Below are 17,874 nucleotides of genomic sequence, written 5' to 3' on the forward strand. Positions count from 1 at the left end.
ACTGAGCTATCAGGGAACTCAATGGTAAAGAATCCGCCTGCCAATGCAGGAGACCCAGGTTCAATCCCTGGGCCAGGAAGATCCCCTGGAGAAGAGGACGACAACTTACTCCATTCTGTAGCCCACCAGAGGAGCCTGGTGGGCTGGAGTCCATGGGAGCAGCAAAGAGTCAGACACGACTGAGCGACTAAGCATACGTGTACACAAGCAAGGAGAACGGGCAGCTCATGTTCAAAAGACTCAAACTCTCTGATGGTTTTCAGGGGAAGGTTTTTAGGGAAAGGGGTCCTAAGATGAGTGCTCAAGTATGGAGTTAACAGGGTGATCTTTCAGGAATGTCAATCATCAACCTTCTGGTGGTTCCCACCAGTCTGGCTCTACATGCCAGAGGACAGCATGTCATCACCAGCCTTCACCTGGAGGAGGGTGGGAGGTCTTAATTTCTGCTGAACAACTCAAAGATATGTGTCAGATGATAGAGAAGGAACTAGGAGTCCAGTGTCTCTTTTGTTCTCATCATTAACTGCTTAAGCCTGTTCTTCCTAGGGAAGGCCCGGGAGACTACAGCCTTTTTCCTACAAATGAGTAAAGAGGGGCATGGAGGGGCTTTTGTACTGGGAAGACCTCACAAGTTCCTGCTTGGTTTCAATTCCCCCTTTTCTTGATGATCCCCAGTCCTGAGGGGAACAGGGCCAGGATAGGAAAAGGAATAAAGTATCCGATAGAAAGATTAATCACAAACTTGGGAAACTGGGTTATTAGGGGAACTCAGTTTCAATACGGCAACATGACAATAGCCGTCCAGTACAGGCAGAGGTTATAACAGGTATTTTACTATTACTGTTAACGATTAAGTTTTTCTGTGTTTTTGAAATTTTTCACTTAAAAGTTGAAAGAGGGCTTTCCTGGTGACTTAGTGGTAAAGAATCCACCTGCCAGTGCAGGAGACATGGGTTCAATGCCTGGTCCTGGAAAATCCCACATGACACATAGCAACTGAGCCTGTGTGCCACAACTATTGAGCTTGTGCTCTAGAGCCCAGGAACTGCAACTACTGAGCCCATGTGCTGCAGCTACTGAAGTCTACACCCCTAGATCCCGTGCTACGCAATAAGAGAAGTCACCACAATAAGACGCCTGAGCACCACATCTAGAGAGTAATCCACGATCGCTGCAACTAAAGAAAAGCCTGCGCAGCAATAAAGAGCAAGCACAGCCAATAAATAAATATATACGTTTTTAAAAAATTGAAAAAAAAAATTTGCCTTCAAAGAGACAGATAATAAATGGTGTTTGCATGTGTGTGTGTGTGTGTTCATGCGTGTGGCTAATGAGAACATGAAACAGGATGAGAGTGGGAAAGAGAAAACAAGTCAGAAAGTATATATGGAGATTCCAGTTTTATTTTTTTATTTTTTATTTTTTTTTAATATTTATTTATTAGCTGTGCCAGGTCTTAGTTGCGGCATGTAGAATCTTTAGTTGCAGCATGTGGGATCCAGCTCCCTAATCAGGGATTGAACCTGAGCCCTCTACACTGGGACTACAGAGTCTTAGCCACTGAACCACCAGGGAAGTCCCAAGATTCCAGTTTTAAATAGGGTGGTCCAGGGACTTCTCTGATGGACCAGTTGTTAAGAATCCACCTTCCAGTGAAGGGGACTCAGGTTCGACTCCTGGACGAACTAAGATCCGACTTGCCCATAGGGCAGCTAAGTTTGAGAGCCATAACGAAGACCCAGCACAGCCAAAATGTAAGAGTCGGACAACACGACTTGGTGACTGAACAGCAACAACAATATATAGATAAATACAGGATGATCCAGAAACTCCACGCTGAGATGATGTTTGAATAAAACCCTGGAGGGCAGGGAGTGAGCCAGGCTGCTTTCTGGAGGAAGATATGGCCTGCCTGGCAGAGGAGACAGAGGAAGCAAAGGCCCTGGGACAAGAACATGCCTAGCATTTTCCAGGAACAGTAAGAAAGAAAGTAAGTGTGAGGTTAGAGCAGAGTGGGTTTGGGCACACAGAGTAGGGGACAAGTTCAGAGAGAAGAGAGGGAGGCAGGCAGATGACATAGGGTGTTGAAGCCACTATAGTCGCTATGGCTTTTACTCTGAGTGACAAGGGGAGCTACCATAAGGAAGTGAGCAAGGAATGACTTGGACCGACTTGTGTATACCTAAACTGGATGCATCTTGCAGGGTGAAGGGGCTGTTTATAGCTTCCTTCAGCTTCTCAGAGGAGTCTAATAGACCACCATAAAACAAAGAGCAGGTGTAATTTTGATCTGTCCTTCAAATCTGTCCCTTTGTTTTTTCAATTAGGCAAAAAAGCTTGTGATCCTTTTCTGCCAGGTTCGGGCGTGGTATTTGGCAAGGGGAACCCGGGGAAAGACGAACCTCCCGGGCACACCGTGCCCAAGCTCCAGCATATTTGGTCTCCCAGGCTCGCCCACCTGCCTTTGGCACCAGGCCGGTGCACGAATCGGCACTCGACCTCCACGGGCCGAAAGACGTCCTTCCTCGTCGCGGGGGGATTTGCAGCCTTCCCCATCCGCGGTCCCGCGAGTTCAGTCTCAGCAGGAAGGGGCGGGCCCTGCCTGTTGGCTTTGCAAAGGCCCCGCGTTGCCATAGCGACCCCGGCCGGGCTCTGGACGCCGGAGCAAGAGCCACGGGCAGCGGTAGAAGCTGGAGGCTGCGGGCGGCGACCCCCATAGCTGTTTGCCTGGGACTCCAGATCCAGACTCCGCCTCCCGGAGAGCGCAGGTGAGCGGTCGCGGGTGTGACGGGGAGGGGGCGAGCGCCTAACCTTCAGCCGTCTGAGCCCCTCCCTTCCACCTTCCCTGGTGGTAATTATTGTTATTCAGTATCAAAACAACCCAAGCAGAGTCCGCATACCGCGCTGTGAAACTTTTTTCCTTTTTTAATTTTTATCCTGGGCACGCTGCACGGCTTGCGGAATCTGACCAGGGAGCCCAACCACGCCCCGGCAGTGAAAGCACCTAATCCTAACCATTAGACCACCAGGGAATTCCCCAAAGCTTTCTTTTCGTATCAGAAACTCTATGTATTAAGACCACAGCCTCCTCTAGGGTAGAATCTAAGTTCTTGAAAGTTAGGACAGAGGACATGTTACACTGATGAAGGGTAATCATCCAATGATATAAGAAAGTTATTAAATTTTGGATTCTCTTACAATTCTGAGTAAGCCAAGGAGAAAGTGTCAGCTTGAGGCTAATGTGGCATTAACACCTTTCTTAACATTTGCCAATCTCAACTGTAAGCCCCAGTGTCTAGCTAAGGCTTAAGAAATGATCATAAAATCTCTTTCTTGGATAAATGTATTGAATTTTAAAGTGAATTAATTTCAATATAAAGACTAATCATGGACCACCCTGATGGTCCAGTGGTTAAGACTCCAAGCTTCTAACGCAAAGAGAGTGGGTTTGATACCTGGTCAGGGAATTAAGATCCCACATGGCCAAATATATATTTAAAAAAAAAAGATTAATCACAGTACTCATGGTACACGCAAATGAAAGGAAAAAAAAGAAAAACATTAAATTTAGGACCTGAGACTGTTTCCCTCTGTCCAGTTCATGCCCTGGCTGTTTTCCTTGCTTTGAGTGCTTTTCCCAATTTCTGGGCATGATTGTCAAAATACTTACTAGCCAGTACAGTTGGCCAGCTTAGTCAGACTCCTGAAGGTCCCTGCTGTGTCCCTACAGGGAACTCCTTGATGGACAGGGCCCAGTGCAGAATGAAAATGAGGTCCTGGCTCAGGAACTTTTGGAATTTTAAACAAGTGACAGCAGAGCCAAGACCAAGCACATACCTTTCTAAGGACCAGGTCCTGTGCAGCTATTCAGGTTGGACATCTGTGATGCTGGCCCTGAATGGGTGGATGCCTGGAACATCATGATCCCCGGAAACCTGCTCAGCCTTAAGGTCATACTCATTGGTCAATAACTCTGCCTGCTGATGGTTAAATAGTTTTCTGCACTGGGCAGGGAGGGTAGGAGAGCCCTGGTCTGATGGAAAAAACCTAACCAGGCAGACAGGAAGTGTACCCAAGCAGAGAGCAGAAGTCAGAGGTGGCAGGATGATCAATCGTCCTGGTGTGTCTGGGGCTGTCCCAGTTCTAGCTCTGAAAGTTCAATGTCCTAGGAAAGCCCTCAATCCCAGGGAAACCGGGACAGGTGGTCATCCTAGAGACAGTATCTTTAGTTGATGGGCTCTCCTGACAGCTCACAAACCCCTGCAAAAGCCAGCCCCTGGGCTTTTCCACCAGAGGCAGGACCTGGGGCCTAAAGTGCTGGATACTGAACCAGTGGTGGTAATGGGATGTCCCTGGGGGCTGTGCCACAGGCTGTCTGCCCGCCCAGACAAGGGGGGCCTGGCTAGGTCCCAACTCCCTTGTAGTGGTCCCAGTGCTCACCACTCCAGCATCCACTCTGATTGGTCATGAGTGAGTGAATGAGTGTTAGTTGTTCAGTTATGTCCTTTGCAACCCCATGGACTGTAGCTCATCAGACTCCTCTGTCCATGGAATTCACCAGGCAGGAACACTGGGGTGTGTTGCCATTCCCAACCCAGGGATGGAACTTAGGTCTCCCACATTGCAGGCACATTCTGTACCATCTGAGCCACCAGGGAAGCCCCTGATTGGTCATACTGGTTATTAATGTGACTTTCACCCTCTCCCCAGGGCAGCTTCTTCCTGATGTCATCACAAACCCCTCTGATCTACTGGTTTCCCTGGGTTCCATCCCAAGCAATTGTGCCATCAGGTTCCCCGCCCCAGGGGGCCCCTAGGGAGGCAAGGGAGGAGATATCCGAACATCAGTCCAGCACAAAAGAATCCCCCCCCAAGGGCTGCTCATCTGCCCTGGGCACTCAGAACACACATGACTCACCCCACCTGACCTCAGACAAGTGTCTTTCCAGGAAGTCCCAGGGTCCCAGCATTCCTTGGAGCAAACTGAACCCCTGATGTCCCTAACCCTTTGCTAGCACCCTCTGGCTCCACAGAAGCAGCCAACATGCCTATTTTCAAGTGCCCGCAAAAGTCGGAGCCCCTGTGGAAGGAGTGGGACCAGAAGGCCCAGAAGAATGGACTGAGGCACCAGGTGTTCGCTGTCAATGGCGACCATTACGTGGGTGAGTGGAAGGACAACATGAAACACGGTAAGTGGGGGGCCCTTGGGGGCTCAGGGATGAGTGTGGGGTCTGGGCCACGGTGGACCACTGGGGCCAAGGAAGCAGCTTGCAGAGCTCACTGGGGACATAAGATATATTGCTGAGGGGTGAATGCTGACTAGGACCCGCCAGGGGCATCCTCATGCTGGGGCTCTGAAATCCAGCTCAACCCTGGCTTCAGGTGAGCAGAGGGCCTAGCAGGGAACGAAGCTGTCTTTAGACACCAGCCACAGACTCAGCTGGGACTCCCAGGACAGCAGCTCATTCTCTACCCTCTGAGACCTGCACTAAGGATGGAGCTGGCTAGCAGGAGGAAAAGGTGGCCTCCAGAAACCACCTTGCAACTGGGATTCTGGTCTTCAAGCTCAGTCCTTCAAACCAGCAGGGGGCGAAACAGGACATCTCCCACCACATCTCCACCCCGCAATGGCTGGGGCTCCCAGGGTGGAGTATGGACTCCTTGTGACACAAACTGAGCCCTGAAGAAAGAAAAACAAAGTTTTTATTCAAAAAAGGTGTTATGGCTTCTCTGTCTAGTCTTGCAATTCCAGATTCTTGGCTCTTGGCCACTCTTCTCTCCTGCCTTCCTGCCGTTAAGTGCTTGAGTCCATAAACCTGGGTCAATCTCAGCTCCATCAACTGTGACCTTGAGAGATCTACTACACCACTCTGAGCCTCAGTCTCCCCATCTGTAAAATGGGAATAATACATATCTGTTAAGAGACACCATCTATCGAATATGTAGTCAAGGATCTGTGCAGAAGGGGAACTTCTTGAATGTCCTCTGAGGGCTGAGCACAGCACAGGACATTATTCAGATTTTCCTTGTCCAAGAAGCCCCCAAAAGTTGAACCCACCCCGCACATAACACAACACCCACCCTCAGCACTGACTTAAAGGCCAAGTTTTACGCAGCTGCCTGGAGCTCTTTGTGTGGTTAAGGATGACTGCCTGTGTGTTTCAATCTTTGTGGGCAGCCTGTGGTATGGACAGAGCCCTGGACTAACAGTCAAGACCCTGAAGTTCTGAGCCTGGCTCTATTACTGAGAGGCTATGTGACTTTGGGTAAGTCATTTTCCATTGTCTGAACTTGGCTGCCCTACCTGTGATATGACCTTGCAGGCTGGTATAAACAACTATTCATCTCCTACAGTGTGACTGGACCCTGCCTCAAGGGCAAACATCAATGATAGCATCTTTTCTATTTTTAGGCATTGTCCTAAGTATTATACATATATTAATCAATTTAGTGTCCAGAACAACCCCATGAGATCTTCTTGTCCCCATTTTACAGATGAGGAACCTGAGGCCCAGAGAGTTAAATTACTTGCACTAGATCAAAAAGCTGGGTTTTTTCCTGAGCTACCAAGGACTGAGACACAAGTTGGCACGCATAGGTACTTCCCACATATTGTATTTGTTCCTTTGTTTAACAAATATTGGTCACCTCCAACATGCCAGGCACTGTTCTTCTGTGCTGGAAATAGAGCAGTGAACAGAACAGACCAGTCTGTGCCCTTGTGAAGTGTGCATTCTCCTGGAAGACACAGAAAGTAGACAATACATGATAAATAAGTGAATTATCTATTATGTTAGGAGTTGACAAGTGATGTGGAAAGAAATAGAACAGGGTAAGGGGTTAAAAGAAGCTTATATTTTTTCAATATTTATTTATTTGGCTGAGGTACGTCTTAGTTGCAGCATGCAGGATCTTCAATCATTGTTACAGCATATGCGGGATCTAGGTCCCTGATCAGGGATGGAACCTGGGTCCCCAGCATTGGGAGCAAAGAGTCTTAGCCATTGGACCAGCAGGGAAGTCCAGAAGCTAATATTAAATAATTTTAAGTGAGATGGTCAATGAGAAAATGATTTTTGAGTAAAGACTTGCAGGAGGTAGGGAGTGAGTGAATATTTGGGGAAGAGTTTTCCAGGCCAGAGGAGAAGCAGGCACAAAAGCCTTGAAGTGGAAGCATATCTGGTGGGTTCCAGGAACAACAGAGCCACCAGGAATTGGAGGGCAGAATGGAAAATGGGAGTGGAGGACACAGAAGGGGTTGGAGTATAATAGTAGGAGGTGGGTCTCCATGTATAATCAGGAGAACTGAAGAAATGTGCAGAACATTTTCCAGAAATCCTGACCATCTGGTGTATACACTCAGTATTATTAAAAGATGAAGCTGAAACACCAAAGGGGAAAATTTCTGCTTGGTGTTTGCTCTATGGGTTTGGTGTCAGGGCAAAGCACTGGAGAAACAGACCTCTCTTGGAGTTTCTCTGGGTGCTAGGGAGAGGGTGGTCTACCTACGAGGTAGATACGCCTCTCAGTTCTTGAGAACTGTCCAGTCCAGGTGCCCGAGGCCCAGGCAGACAGAGCAGCTGTCTCCCCACACCGGCCCCATGAAGGCCATGTTTGCAGTGCTGGCCCACCTTTGTGTCACCAGGGAAAGGAACACAGGTCTGGAAGAAGGACGGAGCCATCTATGAGGGGGACTGGAAGTCTGGGAAGCGAGATGGCTATGGCACCCTCAGCCTTCCTGACCAAGAGACCGGAAAGTACAAGAGAGTCTACTCAGGCTGGTGGAAAGGCGATAAGAAATGTGTGAGTGGTTCCCATCATGCTCTGGGGTGTGGGCCAGGCTGAGAGAAGCCTTTGTGTGTGTGTGTGTGTGTGTGTGTGTGTGTGTGTGTGTGTGTGTGTGTGTGTGTGTGTGTGTGTGTGTGTGTGTGTAGGGGGAGCAGTCAGAGAGGCCTGGGACAAAAGGGAGGGGGATCTGGGGGAAGAGAACAGGGTTCTGCGTGGGTGGGAGAAGGAAGGGGTGGGGGAGTCATCAAGACTTCTCAGAACAAAACCCAGAAACAGGAAACAGGAGAGGGCCCAGGGAGGAGCTCATGAAACCCTGTGGCTACAAGAAGCCAGGCAGCCTGTGAGGGGCAAAGTCTCCTCCCCCACCTCCCCAACTCATTTCCTGGCTTTCTTTTCCCCTGGCATCCCTTTCTGAGAATACCCCTTCTGTTGGGACTGGATAAGAGGTGGGGGGGGGGGTGGAAAAGTGAGAGCAAGAAAGAAAGCAGACGCTACACCCTTTGCCAAGAGAAGAAGGTCCTGAGGGCTAGAAGGCAACCCATAAACACCTGACTCCTCACCACAGGGCGTGGAGATAGACAATCATACAGAACTGCTATTGACCCTGGAATATGATATATTGTAGAACACATCAACATCATCATCATCATTATTATTTTCCTCTCACTGATGAGGAAGCGTGCTCAGAAAGGTGCAGCAGGTGAAGTGCCTCACCTGGGGTCACACTGCTGGCAAGTTGTAGACCCCAGGATTTCATGATCTCTGCTCTCAAAATGTTTCTTAGCCAGTGGGGGACAAAGATCCCCAAATGAATAATTTATATTGTATAATACGGTGCTAGGATTGAGGTTTTCACAGAAAGTCCAATGGAAGTTCACTGAGAATTCAGGGCAGGCTTCCTGTAGAAGGTGACACCATAAGATGCAAGGTGTTAGGGAGTAAAAAAGGAGAAGGGGAAGTATCGAAGGCCGCAGAAGTTGTTAAAGGAAGGAAATATTAAACAGCAAGGTGCGTCTACCCACAGAGGTGGCAGAGAGAGGAGGGGTAGGAGGGGGCCTTGAAGGTTTATGTGGGGGATCAGGATTTTTTGAGTAGACTTGGGCTGCATAAGCTAGCCCCTTCAGGTGTGATCTGTGGGGACCCCATGGTGATTCTCTGCGGTCACATCATAAGTGCTCATGTTCATTTTTCTGGGGAGAAACTCCATAGCTTTGATCTCATTGCCAGGCGTCTGCAACTTTTAATAGGGTCAAATCAGAGTTGGGAAGACAGGACAAACGCGATCAGACAGGCCATGTAAAAGATCCTCCCAGCAGTCATATGGCAGATGCATGGGGTGAGGGGGAGAACGGGAGAGAGGAGGAGGAAGATCAGTGAGACGGGGCGAAATGATGGTGGGCTGAAGGAAGGCGGTAGCACAAGGGTAGCGGGAAATGGAAGGCCTGGGTGATTTTACAAAACAGGACCGTCCGCTTGGATGTAGGGCTTGGGGAGGAAGGAGGGAAGAAGCCCAGGTGTTTTGGGTACCAGGGAGGATGCTGGGAGTTCCCAGTGCTGTGGGGCGCGGTGAACAAGGACACCTTCGTGCTTTCAGGGCTATGGGATCCAGTTTTTCGGACCCAAGGAGTATTATGAGGGTGACTGGTGTGGCAACCAGCGCAGCGGGTGGGGCCGCATGTACTACAGCAACGGAGACATCTACGAGGGCCAATGGCATAACGACAAGCCAGAAGGGGAGGGCATGTTGCGCCTGAGTGAGTGTCCAGCCCCGTCCCAAAGGCCTGCTGGCCACGCCCACTCGGCCACCCCGTCAAGGCACAGTTCTCCGGGGCCCTGCAAGGCCTAGCCCTGGCCACGCCCATCGGGCCACGCCCCCGCATAGCCCTGCTCGGAATGGGGGGTTAAGGTGAATGACAGGAGACAAGACCTGGTCCCTGCCCTCCGGGAGTTTATACTCTAAAAAGGGTGCCTAGCAATAAACATAAACAATTAAGACTTTGTCTTTTGGTCCATAGTAATCATAGCCCACACATAGGCAGCCCTTAGCTCATTATAGTTAGTTCAGTCGCTCAGTCATGTCCGACTCTTTGCGACCCCGTGAATCGCGCAGCACGCCAGGACTCCCTGTCCATCACCATCTCCCTGAGTTCACTCAGACTCACGTCCATGGAGGCAGTGATGCCATCCAGCCATCTCATCCTCTGTCGTCCCCTTCTCCTCCTGCCCCCAATCCCTCCCAGCATCAGAGTCTTTTCCAATGAGTCAAGTCTTCGCATGAGGTGGCCAAAGTACTGGAGTTTCAGCTTTAGCATCATTCCCTCCAAAGAAATCCCAAGGTTGATCTCCTTCAGAATGGACTGATTGGATCTCCTTGCAGTCCAAGGGACCCTCAAGAGTCTTCTCCAACACCACAGTTCAAAAGCATCAATTCTTCGGTGCTTAGCTTTCTTCACAGTCCAACTCTCATATCCATACATGACCACTGGAAAAACTATAGCCTTGACTAGACGGACCTTTGTTGGCAAAGTAATGTCTCTGCTTTTCAATATGCTATCTAGGTTGGTCATAATTTTTCTTCCAAGGAGTAAGCATCTTTTAATTTTATGGCTGCAGTCACCATCTGCAGTGATTTTGGAGCCCCAAAAAATAAAGTCTGACACTGTTTCCACTGTTTCCCCATCTATTTCCCATGAAGTGATGGGACCAGATGCCATGATCTTAGTTTTCTGAATGTTGAGCTTTAAGCCAATGTTTTCACTCTCCTCTTTTACTTTCATCAAGAAGCTTTTTAGCTCCTCTTCACTTTCTGCCCTAAGGGTGGTGTCATCTGCATATCTGAGGTTATTGATATTTCTCCCAGCAATCTTGATTCCAGCTTGTGTTTCTTCCAGTCCAGCGTTTCTCATGATGTACTCTGCATAGAAGTTAAATAAGCAGGGTGACAATATACAGCCTTGACGTACTCCTTTTACTATTTGGAACCAGTCTGTTGTTCTATGTCCAGTTCTAACTGTTGCTTCCTGACCTGCATATAGGTTTCTCAAGAGGCAGGTCTGGTGCTCTGGTATTCCCATCTCTTTCAGAATTTTCCACAGTTTGTTGTGATCCACACAGTCAAAGGCTTTGGCAGAGTCAATAAAGCAGAAATAGATGTTTTTCTGGAACTCTCTTGCTTTTTCCATGATCCAGCGGATGTTGGCAATTTGATCTCTGGTTCCTCTGCCTTTTCTAAAACCAGCTTGAACATCTGGAAGTTCACGGTTCACGTATTGCTGAAGCCTGGCTTGGAGAATTTTTAGTATTACTTTATTACCGTGTGAGATGAGTGCAATTGTGCGGTAGTTTGAGCATTCTTTGGCATTGCCTTTCTTTGGGATTGGAATGAAAACTGACCTTTTCCAGTCCTGTGGCCACTGCTGAGTTTTTCCAAATTTGCTGGCAGATTGAGTGCAGCACTTTCACAGCATCATCTTTCAGGATTTGAAATAGCTCAACTGGAATTCCATCACCTCCATTAGCTTTGTTCGTAGTGATGCTTTCTAAGGCCCACTTGACTTCACATTCCAGGATATCTGGCTCTAGGTGAGTGATCACACCACTGTGATTATCTGGGTTGTGAAGATCTTTTTTGTACAGTTCTTCTGTGTATTCTTGCCACCTCTTCTTAATATCTTCTGCTTCTGTTAAGTCCATACAATTTCTGTCCTTTATCGAGCCCATCTTTGCGTGAAATATTCCCTTGGTATCTTTAATTTTCTAGGCCTTCCCATTCTGTTGTTTTCCTCTATTTCTTTGCATTGATCGCTGAGAAAGGCTTTCTTCTCTCTCCTTGCTATTCTTTGGAACTCTGCATTCAGATGCTTATATCTTTCCTTTCTCCTTTGCTTTTCGCTTCTCTTCTTCTCACAGCTATTTGTAAGGCCTCCTCAGACAGCCATTTTGCTTTTTTGCATTTCTTTTCCATGGGGATGGTCTTGATCCCTGTCTCCTGTACAATGTCACTAACCTCCATCCATAGTTCATCAGGCACTCTATCAGATCTAGTCCTTTAAATCTATTTCTCTCTTCCACTGTATAATCATAAGGGATTTGATTTAGGTCATACCTGAATGGTCTAGTGGTTTTCCCTACTTTCTTCAATTTAAATCTGAATTTGGCAATAAAGAGTTCATGATCTGAGCCACAGTCAGCTCCTGGTCTTGTTTTTGTTGACTGTATAGAGCCTCTCCATCTTTGGCTGCAAAGAATATAATCAATCTGATTTCAGTGTTGACCATCTGATGATGTCCATGTGTAGAGTCTTCTCTTGTGTTGTTGGAAGAGGGTGTTTGCTATGACCAGTGCATTTTCTTGGCAAAACTGTATTAGTCTTTGCCCTGCTTCATTCCGTATTCCAAGGCCAAATTTGCCTGTTACTCCAGGTGTTTCTTGACTTCCTACTTTTGCATTCCAGTCCCCTATAATGAAAAAGACATCTTTTTTGGGTGTTAGTTCTAAAAGGTCTTGTAGGTCTTCATAGAACTATTCAACTTCAGCTTCTTCAGCGTTACTGGTTGGGGCATAGACTTGGATTACTGTGATATTGAATGGTTTGCCTTGGAAACGAACAGAGATCATTCTGTCATTTTTGAGATTGCATCCAAGTACTGCATTTCGGACTCTTTTGTTGACCATGATGGCTACTCCATTTCTTCTAAGGGATTCCTACCCGCAGTAGTAGATATAATGGTCATCTGAGTTAAATTCACCCATTCCAGTCCATTTTAGTTCGCTGATTCCTAGAATGTTGACGTTCACTCTTGCCATCTCCTTTTTGACCACTTCCAATTTGCCTTGATTCGTGGACCTGACATTCCAGGTTCCTATGCAATATTGCTCTTTACAGCTCATTATATCCACACTACAATTCTGTACTGGGAGCTGACTGTGGCTCAGATCATGAACTCCTTAATGCAAAATTCAGACTTAAATTGAAGAAAGTAGGGAAAACCACTAGGCCATTCAGGTATGACCTAAATCAAATCCCTTAGGATTATACAGTGAAAGTGACAAATAGTTTCAAGGAATTAGATTTGAAAGACAGAGTGCCTGAACAACTATGGACGGTGGTTGGTAACATTGTACAGGAGGCAGTGATCAAAACCATCCCCAAGAAAAAGAAATGCAAAAAGGCAAAATGGTTGTCTGAGGAAGCCTTACAAATAGCTGAGAAAAGAAGAGAAGTGAAAGGCAAATGAAAAAAGGAACGATATACCCATCTGAATGCAGAGTTTCAAAGGATAGCAAGGAGAGATAAGAAAGCCTTCCTAAGTGAACAGTGCAAAGAAATAGAGGAAAACAACAGAATGGGAAAGACTAGAGATCTCTTCAAGAAAATTAGAAATACCAAGGGAACATTTCATGCAAAGATGGGCTGAATAAAGGACAGAAACGGTATGCACCTAACAGAAGCAGAAGAGATTAAGAAGAGGTGGTAAGAATACACAGAAGAACTATACAGAAAAGAGTTTAATGACCCAGATAACCACGATGGTGTGATCACTCCCCTAGAATCCATAAATTTAGCATCATTGTCCCTCCAGACTGTGCTCTGCAGAAGGACTGGGGCTGTGTCTGTTTTCTTCCCCACTGTTTCCTCAGTGCCTGCTGTGTAATAGATACCCTTGGTGAGCACACAAACCAGAACCTAGGCTCCTGAAAACCGGGGAGGGTTAAGGCAGCCACTCTGTCATTCTCAATCCTCCCTGCACCCTGCTTCCATTCCTGATTTTAGTGCGTACCTCCTACTAATAGCCTGCATTTAGTGAGCGCCTGCTGTGGCCCACACAGTGAAGGAATTCTAAGTGCAGGCTTTCTAAGGCTTGGAGTCTGGAACCAGCTCTTACTAGTTGTGGGACCTTGGGCAATTAACGTCTTTCAACTCTCTATGCTTCGGTTTTCTCAACTGTAAAGTAAGGGAAAAATAAAGTTTACCTAAAGTTATTGTGAAGATTAAGTGAGGTTTATATTTGTAAAATGCTTAGCATGACATAGAATAAATAGTAGGCGCTCAGTATTAGCACATACTTGTATAGCAGAGCTCAGCAAACTATGGGCCAAATCCAGCCCCAAACATGTTTTTGTAAATAAAGTTTTGTTGGCACACAGATGTGCTCGTGCACTTATGTATTGTCCAATGACAGAGGTGACCATCTGTGGCAGAGACCCCCAGTGCCGAAAATCCTATCTGCTACTTTGCAGGAAAGGTTTGTTGATCTCTGATGTGGAGTTTATCCAGTACTTATCTAAGTCCTTTTTTGTGTACAGATTCATTTAATCTTTACAATAATTTAATGAGGGAGGTGCTAGTCTGGTCCTCATTTTACAAATGAGGAAATGAGACAAAACGGCTGCATGACTTGCTCAGGGTCACACAGCTCATAAGTGTTTGAGCTGAGACATGTTAGATTTATCATTACTATTTTTACAGCATCACCACCATCCAATGGGAAGTGGAATTGATTCCCAGTTAAGAGCAGGGGCTCCTGGGATGAACAGGATTTGGTTTGAAACCCTTCCTAGTTCTGTGACCTTGAGCAAATCAATCAAATTTCTGGAGCTTTTCAAGTTTCATGTATAAAATAGAATCCTTTATCCTTCACAGAACTGTTTTTGTGAGAAGTGAGGTCAAGCAGCATGGAATCCGGCAGAGAGTAAGTGCTGGAAAAGCACTGCCTGTTAGTATCATTATCTATATTTTTTACAGGCAGGAAACAATGTCGCTTATCTAAGTTCAAGTAGGTAGTTGAGGTGAGGTGATATGTGAACCAGGTCTGAAACCACTGACACCCCGGGGCTCTATGGCTTTCTGGTGGGCGTGATGTCCAGTCCGGGGCGGGGGGAATGTGGTGGGCCAGCACCCATGACCCCCTGTCTTTTCCCTCAGAGAATGGGAACCGCTATGAAGGCAACTGGCAGAGAGGTGTGAAGAATGGGTCGGGGCGTTTCTTCCACCTGGACCATGGTCAGCTATTTGAAGGCTTCTGGGTGGACAACGTGGCCAAGTGTGGCACAATGATTGACTTCGGCCGCGATGAGGCCCCCCAGCCCACCCAGTTCCCCATTCCTGAGGTGGGCAGCTCTTTCAAGGATCCTGGGACCACACCCAACCTACAGATAGGAAACAGCAGCCCCCTGCCAGCCACACCCAACCTAACTGAGCCCAGCCCAGTCAGGAAACAGACAAGGTTTTGTTTTCAGTCAGGGCATCCCCAGGGAGACTGGCAGTACCCCTACAAAGCAGCCAGCACCCCCAAGGCTGGCAGCACCCCCACAGGGCAGGCAGTGTCCCAAAGGCTGACAGCCTGGGTCTTCTCCACACTCCTCAGACCAAGTCCTGCTACTTCCATCCAGGTCAAAATTCTAGATCCCGACGGTGTGTTGGAGGAAGCCTTGGCCATGTTCAAGAAGACAAAAGAAGGAGATTGAAGCCAGGTGAGAGGCAGGCATGTCAGCTACCCTCTGATGTGGTCTGGGCAGCTCCTGGGCTCTCCTCTGACCAGGAGGGATCAGGGGCAGGACCATACAGGATTTGCCTCCAAAGTCCTGCTAATCGTTTTTGCTTCTTCTCCTTGGAATCTCTTTTCCCTGGGACCTCTGTGGCGGTTCTGTGCATAAATAAGAATCTGTGCTCCCAATGCAGGGGGCACAGGTTCAATCCTTGGTTGGGGAGCTAAGATCCCTCATGCTATCTGGTGTGGCCAAACAAACAAGCAAACACACACCCTTTTTTCCCTATAGACATCCTGCCCAGACCCTCCCACTCTGGGCTTATGGGATTGGACTCAGGTGGTCTGCTCACCCCAGAGTGCCCTTGAGTACCGATGTTTGCCCCGGCCCTCTACTTGCCCATCTGTCCTGTGGGGCCTTGTTCCATGCAGGCCCTCCTGGTGGGTATAAGTGGGGTCGAGGAGAGAGCACTGGTACAGCATCTTTGAAACGCCAGCTCCCACCACTCCTCACCCTTGCAGAGAGAACACCAGCACTTCAGGAGGAATTCAAACTGGAGTCACCCAACTGCTCGGACCGGTGCGGCTCCTGTTGGAGGAGCAAGTGGGGACACACCCTTGGCACCCTCAGAAGACACCTTACTCCTCCCAGCACTGGCTCATTCTTTCCCAGGAGGAGGCCAGTGCTTCTCTCCCCTGCTGGCCTTGGGGACCCTCTTGTTACTGCCTTTTTTCTTGGACCTCATCTCTGAGTGCACCAGAATAAAGAAGGACCCTGGTGGCAAGAGCCGGGCGCCTACGGTGGGTGGCGGTGGGAGGGGGGGCGGTGTGTGTGCAGGGTCCCTTGGGAGGGATTTCAGGTGGAGAAGTGAAATGTCCCTATGGGCCACATGGATTTCCCTTGGGGCAAACCGGGGTGGTGCTTCCACGTCTCTGATCTCTGATGAGATAACTGATCTCTGTCTCATTCCAGAAATGAGACAGAGCCTGCATCAGGCTCCACTCATCACTTAGATCCGGCATTGAAACGTGACCTGGCTTCTCACCCTAACACAGGAGCTCCCAACCTTGGAATCCTGTGGGAGATGTAAAAGCTAAGAATGCCCAGATTCCACACCCAGAGAGCCTCATTTGTTTAGGATGAGGCCTGGGCCTTCCAGAAGTTCCCCAGCTTGACTCTAGTGTGCAGCTGGGGCACAGAACCTCTGACTTACTGGCTTTGTGAACTTAAGCAAGTGACCTCAGTTGCCCGGTCTGTAAAATGGGAACCTCAGAGATCTCATGGGGGTGGGGGGGGGGTGTTGTGAGGATCTGCTGGCAGATATAAAAACAGATAACATGAGGTTATTGAGGTGAGTTGTAAGTAGATATCCACGAAAGGCTTTGCAAAATTTTGGACATTCCTGCAAGATAAGAGCAACTCTTACGTAATGTTTATGAACAGGAGTTCTGCAGTCAGACAGCTGCAGAATGTGAATCCCAGCACAGATTTCTTAGCTGTGTGTTCTTGTGTACATCACCCACCCTCTCTGTTCTCCAGGTTTCCTCTCGTAGTCTGGGACAATAATAGTACTTACCGCCCAGAGTTTACTGCGGTACTGGAAGAATGAAATAAAGTGTGGTTCTAATCTGAGGGTGATTCTGCTCCCCTTCCTTCCCCGGGACATCTGGCCAAGTCTAGAGACACTTTCGGTTTTCACAACTGGCAGGGAAGAGTCCTACTGGTACCCAGTGGGTAGAGGTTGGGAACCTGCTGAACATGTTATAATGTAAACACTCCACAGAATTCAACCCAACCTCACTGGTATAAAACCATGAAAGAACCCTGAAATATGTTTTCATAAAGCCCTTGGCAAATGCCCACCACATAGTAAAGGGCTCAGAAAAGCATTCACTGATATTGAGATTCTTTCTGCCATCAGAACCCTAAGCAGGTGGCCTGATCCACAGCAGGGTTCTCAGTCGGTACCTCTGAGGCCAGGAAGCTGAGCCTGGTTGCCTCTGGACACACCATTAACCAGATACAGAGCCACTCACTGCCAGGCCCAGTGCTGACAGCTTTACATGAGTGCTCTCTCATGATCCCTCAAAGACCTATGAGATGTCCTGCTATTATTCATGTCATTTTAGAAGAAACTGAGGTTCAGGGAGGCTCACAAGTCACCAAATTAGAAAGTGCCTGTGCTTAAACTTAGGCCTGTCTGCTCAGACAGTTGAGAACAGGTGGCAGGGAGAACAGTAGCGATGTGCATAGACTTTTTTTTTTAAAGAAGTAGGGTGTGTTCTTGTTTATGTATAAAATCTCTAGATGGGATCAAAATATACTGGCAACTGTGATTATCTTTGTGGAGAATTGGGAACCTGGAAACAGGAGCAACAGCAATTTTTCACTGTATTTGGAACCTATGAACATATTATCTATTCCAAACATCCAACTGAAATTAAAGACTGTTCTTTTAACTGCCCATGTTTTCCTCACAAGTTGCCTGCATTTGAGTACCTGGAGTGCTGGTTACAGAGAGATTCCAGGGAATTCCCTGCAGGTCCAGTGGTTAGGACTTGGCATTTTCAAGGCAAAAAGATTCCAGAGACATACCCA

General features: G+C 47.8%; 1 protein-coding gene across 1 annotated transcript; it reads left to right on the top strand.

The window, feature by feature from the left end:
* Positions 1–5,044: 5,044 nt before the first annotated feature.
* Positions 5,045–15,924, top strand: MORN3 (MORN repeat containing 3). Its single transcript, XM_068990341.1, has 6 exons — positions 5,045–5,189; positions 7,646–7,803; positions 9,383–9,542; positions 14,714–14,898; positions 15,181–15,261; positions 15,798–15,924. Exons 1-5 carry the CDS (start codon positions 5,045–5,047, stop codon positions 15,253–15,255), a joined length of 723 nt encoding a protein of 240 aa, XP_068846442.1. The 3' UTR covers positions 15,256–15,261; positions 15,798–15,924.
* Positions 15,925–17,874: the final 1,950 nt, after the last annotated feature.

This window comes from Capricornis sumatraensis, chromosome 17 (genome assembly GCF_032405125.1).
Source record: "Capricornis sumatraensis isolate serow.1 chromosome 17, serow.2, whole genome shotgun sequence".
Lineage (NCBI taxonomy): Eukaryota > Metazoa > Chordata > Mammalia > Artiodactyla > Bovidae > Capricornis > Capricornis sumatraensis.